This window comes from Melanostigma gelatinosum (assembly GCF_949748355.1).
Source record: "Melanostigma gelatinosum genome assembly, chromosome: 3".
Classification (NCBI taxonomy): domain Eukaryota; kingdom Metazoa; phylum Chordata; class Actinopteri; order Perciformes; family Zoarcidae; genus Melanostigma; species Melanostigma gelatinosum.
Genome location: NC_136636.1, coordinates 546,775 through 552,774, shown reverse-complemented (window position 1 = coordinate 552,774; position 6,000 = coordinate 546,775). Strand labels below are relative to the sequence as shown.

The 6,000-nt window shown below is 38.8% G+C and overlaps 1 protein-coding gene across 1 annotated transcript in view; it reads left to right on the top strand.

The window, feature by feature from the left end:
• podxl2 (podocalyxin-like 2) overlaps positions 1 to 1,553 on the top strand; it is a gene marked incomplete at its 5' end in the record, with an annotated part of 15,802 nt that extends 14,249 nt beyond the window's left edge. Inside the window, 3 exons of the mRNA XM_079265973.1 lie at positions 1 to 138; positions 716 to 883; positions 972 to 1,553. The exon at positions 1 to 138 is cut by the window's left edge and continues 42 nt beyond it. Coding sequence (XP_079122099.1) covers positions 1 to 138; positions 716 to 883; positions 972 to 1,031 — 366 coding nt within the window. The 3' untranslated portion in view covers positions 1,032 to 1,553. The remainder of the gene's footprint in view (positions 139 to 715; positions 884 to 971) is intronic.
• Positions 1,554 to 6,000: the final 4,447 nt, after the last annotated feature.

Genomic DNA, 6,000 nt, shown 5'->3' with positions numbered 1-6,000 from the left:
CGTCCCAGTCAGACCCGCAGTGACTACGGGAAGCTGTTTGTGGTTCTGGTGATCATCGGCTCCGTGTGTCTGGTCATCATCACATCTGGATTCATCTACATCTGCTGGCAGAGACGGCCGCCGGCCACCAAGACCACGGTGGGTCAGCAGACGAGTACTCCTACTTGACTGGAGTATTTACCAGTACTCCTACTTCACTGGAGTATTTACAAGTACTCCTACTTGACTGGAGTATTTACCAGTACTCCTACTTCACTGGAGTATTTACAAGTACTCCTACTTGACTGGAGTATTTACCAGTACTCCTACTTCACTTTACTTTATTTCATTTTTACTGCAGTTAAACATCTCACTCTATCAAAATAAAAGCATTTGTTTGACTTCCAAAAAAACAATAATTACGTCAATATTATCTTAAACACGACATGATTCATTCTGATTGAACTGTTCACTGTTTTATTTGAATGTTTTTGATAGATTTGATGGAGACGTGTTTGAATATTTATATTATATATTTACATTATATTATATTTATATTATATTTATATTTAATTATATTATATTATATTTATATTTATATTTATATTTATATTATATTTATATTTATATTTATATTTATATTTATATTATATTTATATTTAATTATATTATATTATATTATATTTATATTTATATTATATTTATATTATGTTATGTTTATATATTTTCATCTCAGTTCCGTGCTGAAGAACTTCACTTTGTGGAGAACAGTTGCCACGACAACCCCACCCTGGACATAACCAACGACAACCAGCCTGAAATGAGCGAGAAGAAGAAGAAGCCGAGCACCAATGGGCTCGCTGGGGGGGCAGAAGGAGGCGGGGCCGAGAGCAGTCGCTGGCAGGTGATTGGATGAATCTTTAAGTGGATGTTTGGATGATTAACAATCTGATGGTTGGTTCATTTTAGTCTCCTCCTTCTTTCTTCTTCAGGTGTTTGTGAATCAGGCAGCGACCGAGGAGGAGGAAGAGGAGCAGGACACTCATCTCTGATGGAGGAAGGAGAAGAGGAGGCAGGTTATAAAGGTCTCTGGTAGACTGATGAAAGGTGGAGCCTAGAAGGAGACAGTAGAGGAAACAGAGGAGGAAGAGAGAGAAGGAGGCTCAGAGGAGGTGAAGCAAGAGGAGTCTCTGACGCTGTCATGGGTTTTTATCTCATTAGAATTCATGGAGAGAATGAACGTCTCTAAAGAACGAGATGTTACATCAAAGTCACCACATCAAGCTCCTGAAACGTCTGAATGTAGAGTTACAGCATGTAGAGCAGCTTTAAGATGAAATGTAACTCACTACATTTACTCAAATATTGTTTCATTTTCTCCTCGTTTACATTTGTTTCTTCGCCACATTTATCTAAAGTTACTTTGTAAAACATTTGATGAGTTTATAAAAGGTTCTGCATTAATAAAGATAAAACTAACCCAGAGACTCCTCTGAGCTCACAATCACACACTTTGAAAGTCGTTTTTTGGCACTTTATCGATTCCTCTTGGAAACCGTGACTATGATCATTGAAATGCTGCATCATGTTAAATGTATATATGTGTATATACAGTACATATATATATATATCATATATACATATATACATATAGAGATAACGTTCATAAGGACGGTTGTTTACTGTGATGTCATGTGATGCTATGTTTGCATAATATGCTTCTTTTATTAGTGTTGGAATGGCTGCTGTAGCTCCGGCTAACTCTTGAATCAACGACTCACGGGCAACATTTAGAGGACAAAAGCATGACGTCACTAGTGGCAGTGTTCTAGTCACCAAACCACAAGTCCAAGTCCCAAGTCTTTGATGTTTTAATGGAAAGGGATTTAGTCTGAGTCACTATGGTAATGTTTGATTCGCTTTAATCGAGTCACTACGTTCATGTCTGAGTCACTACGTTCATGTCTGAGTCACTACGTTCATGTCCGAGTCAATACGTTCATGTCCGAGTCACTACGTTCATGTCTGAGTCACTACGTTCATGTCTGAGTCAATACGTTCATGTCTGAGTCACTACGTTCATGTCTGAGTCACTACGTTCATGTCCGAGTCAATACGTTCATGTCCGAGTCACTACGTTCATGTCTGAGTCACTACGTTCATGTCCGAGTCAATACGTTCATGTCCGAGTCACTACGTTCATGTCTGAGTCACTACGTTCATGTCTGAGTCACTACGTTCATGTCCGAGTCACTACGTTCATGTCCGAGTCAATACGTTCATGTCCGAGTCACTACGTTCATGTCTGAGTCACTACGTTCATGTCTGAGTCAATACGTTCATGTCTGAGTCACTACGTTCATGTCCGAGTCACTACGTTCATGTCCTAGTCAATACGTTCATGTCCGAGTCAATACGTTCATGTCCGAGTCAATACGTTCATGTCCGAGTCACTACGTTCATGTCCGAGTCACTACGTTCATGTCCGAGTCAATACGTTCATGTCCGAGTCAATACGTTCATGTCCGAGTCAATACGTTCATGTCCGAGTCAATACGTTCATGTCCGAGTCACTACGTTCATGTCTGAGTCACTACGTTCATGTCTGAGTCACTACGTTCATGTCCGAGTCACTACGTTCATGTCTGAGTCACTACGTTCATGTCCGAGTCACTACGTTCATGTCCGAGTCACTACGTTCATGTCCGAGTCACTACGTTCATGTCTGAGTCACTACGTTCATGTCTGAGTCACTACGTTCATGTCTGAGTCAATACGTTCATGTCTGAGTCACTACGTTCATGTCTGAGTCACTACGTTCATGTCCGAGTCAATACGTTCATGTCCGAGTCAATACGTTCATGTCCGAGTCACTACGTTCATGTCCGAGTCACTACGTTCATGTCCGAGTCAATACGTTCATGTCCGAGTCAATACGTTCATGTCCGAGTCAATACGTTCATGTCCGAGTCACTACGTTCATGTCCGAGTCACTACGTTCATGTCCGAGTCACTACGTTCATGTGCGAGTCACTACGTTCATGTCCGAGTCACTACGTTCATGTCCGAGTCACTACGTTCATGTGCGAGTCACTACGTTCATGTCCGAGTCAATACGTTCATGTCCGAGTCACTACGTTCATGTCCGAGTCAATACGTTCATGTCCGAGTCAATACGTTCATGTCCGAGTCACTACGTTCATGTGTGAGTCACTACGTTCATGTCCGAGTCACTACGTTCGTGTCCGAGTCACTACGTTCGTGTCCGAGGCAATAAAGTCAGGTCCGAGACACACAGCAAAGGGCATCGGGTCAGAGTTGATTCCGGGTCTCTGCCGAGGACTCAGTCTGTTGTTACAGGTGGTATTTGATGAAGATGTTGCCCGTGTTTCAGCTCTTTTACTCTGACAGTTCTCTATGTAACAATATGCTTCACCATAACTGTAAACTCTTTGTCTGCTCAGCTGGATTTATGGAGGAATGAGTCCTGAACGAGTCCTAAATGAGTCCTGAACGAGTCCTGCATCGTAGTCGATCTGTTTAAGATCAGAATGGAGCATGCAGCTTTCAGCCCTGCAGAGAATAATAAAGATTCTGCTTCTGCTTTCTGCTCAAAGCCTGAATGAAGGAGTTTCATGTTTCAGTTTAACGGAGACAAACTTTTAGCTTTTTGTTAGACATCAGCTGAACGCTTCACAGATTCTCATCGTTTGACTTCTGTTTTCTCAGATGTGTTGTGTGATTGCAGCTTTGTGCGTTTGTTAGTGAAGTCAATAATTATTCAGTTGTAACACAAAACAACAACAAAGAGACAAAGATTTCTGTTTTGTTTTTATTCATCCATCTCTGATGTTTTATTTTACAGAACTTTCACTTTGAAACGTTTATTAATATGTTATTCACACACCGGCTCACTCTTTTGGTTGTCTGTGTAATAAGTTAAACAGGAGAAATAAAGTTTGAAGAAAATGTGATTTCTCGTCATTTTCTTGCTCCTTCTACCTTCAACTGTTCTGGATCATTAAAAGTAGAAAGTCAATGAACAGACTTTTTTTGGATATATGTTGTTGATACTTAAATTGTACATAGTTGTTAAATGTTTATACCTCCTGTTCTACTTTTCTTTTCTTTGTTGCCCTTGTTTTATTCTTTATATATATTTGTCTTGCTTATTGTAAACTTGTGTTTGTACATTGAGAGCGAAGTGGAAACCGGAGTCAAATTCCATGAATGCGTTCACACACATGGCCAATAAAGCTGATTGTGAGTCTGATACTCATTAACTCAGGTAATGTACTTGTACTTCATTTGAATGTTCTTCTCATGCAACTTCATATCTCAACTCCACAACCATTCAAATGGAAGTATAATGTTCCTCTTAATGCGCTACATTTACTTGACCTCTGATTACTTTACAAATTAAGATTTTCGCACAAAAAACTTTATGCAAATGTTCCTGCCGTGTGGTAGTACTTGTACTTATATTAGTAGTAGTATTTCTGCCGTGTGGTAGTACTTGTACTTATATTAGTAGTAGTATTTCTGCCGTGTGGTAGAACATGTACTTATATTGGTAGTAGTATTTCTGCCGTGTGGTAGTACTTGTACTTATATTAGTAGTAGTATTTCTGCCGTGTGGTAGTACTTGTACTTATATTAGTAGTAGTATTTCTGCCGTCTGGTAGTACTTGTACTTATATTAGTAGTAGTATTTCTGCCGTGTGGTAGAACATGTACTTATATTGGTAGTAGTATTTCTGCCGTGTGGTAGTACTTGTACTTATATTAGTAGTAGTATTTCTGCCGTGTGGTAGTACTTGTACTTATATTAGTAGTAGTATTTCTGCCGTGTGGTAGAACATGTACTTATATTAGTAGTAGTATTTCTGCCGTGTGGTAGTACTTGTACTTATATTAGTAGTAGTATTTCTGCCGTGTGGTAGTACTTGTACTTATATTAGTAGTAGTATTTCTGCCGTGTGGTAGAACATGTACTTATATTGGTAGTAGTATTTCTGCCGTGTGGTAGTACTTGTACTTATATTAGTAGTAGTATTTCTGCCGTGTGGTAGTACTTGTACTTATATTAGTAGTAGTATTTCTGCCGTCTGGTAGTACTTGTACTTATATTAGTAGTAGTATTTCTGCCGTGTGGTAGAACATGTACTTATATTGGTAGTAGTATTTCTGCCGTGTGGTAGTACTTGTACTTATATTAGTAGTAGTATTTCTGCCGTCTGGTAGTACTTGTACTTATATTAGTAGTAGTATTTCTGCCGTGTGGTAGTACTTGTACTTATATTAGTAGTAGTATTTCTGCCGTGTGGTAGTACTTGTACTTATATTAGTAGTAGTATTTCTGCCGTCTGGTAGTACTTGTACTTATATTAGTAGTAGTATTTCTGCCGTCTGGTAGTACTTGTACTTATATTAGTAGTAGTATTTCTGCCATGTGGTAGTACTTGTACTTATATTAGTAGTAGTATTTCTGCCGTGTGGTAGTACTTGTACTTATATTAGTAGTAGTATTTCTGCCGTGTGGTAGAACATGTACTTATATTAGTAGTAGTATTTCTGCCGTCTGGTAGTACTTGTACTTATATTAGTAGTAGTATTTCTGCCATGTGGTAGTACTTGTACTTATATTAGTAGTAGTATTTCTGCCGTGTGGTAGAACATGTACTTATATTAGTAGTAGTATTTCTGCCGTGTGGTAGAACATGTACTTATATTGGTAGTAGTATTTCTGCCGTCTGGTAGTACTTGTACTTATATTAGTAGTAGTATTTCTGCCTTCTGGTAGTACTTGTACTTATATTAGTAGTAGTATTTCTGCGTCTGGTAGTACTTGTACTTATATTAGTAGTAGTATTTCTGCCGTGTGGTAGAACATGTACTTATATTGGTAGTAGTATTTCTGCCGTGTGGTAGTACTTGTACTTATATTAGTAGTAGTATTTCTGCCGTCTGGTAGTACTTGTACTTATATTAGTAGTAGTATTTCTGCCGTGTGGTAGTACT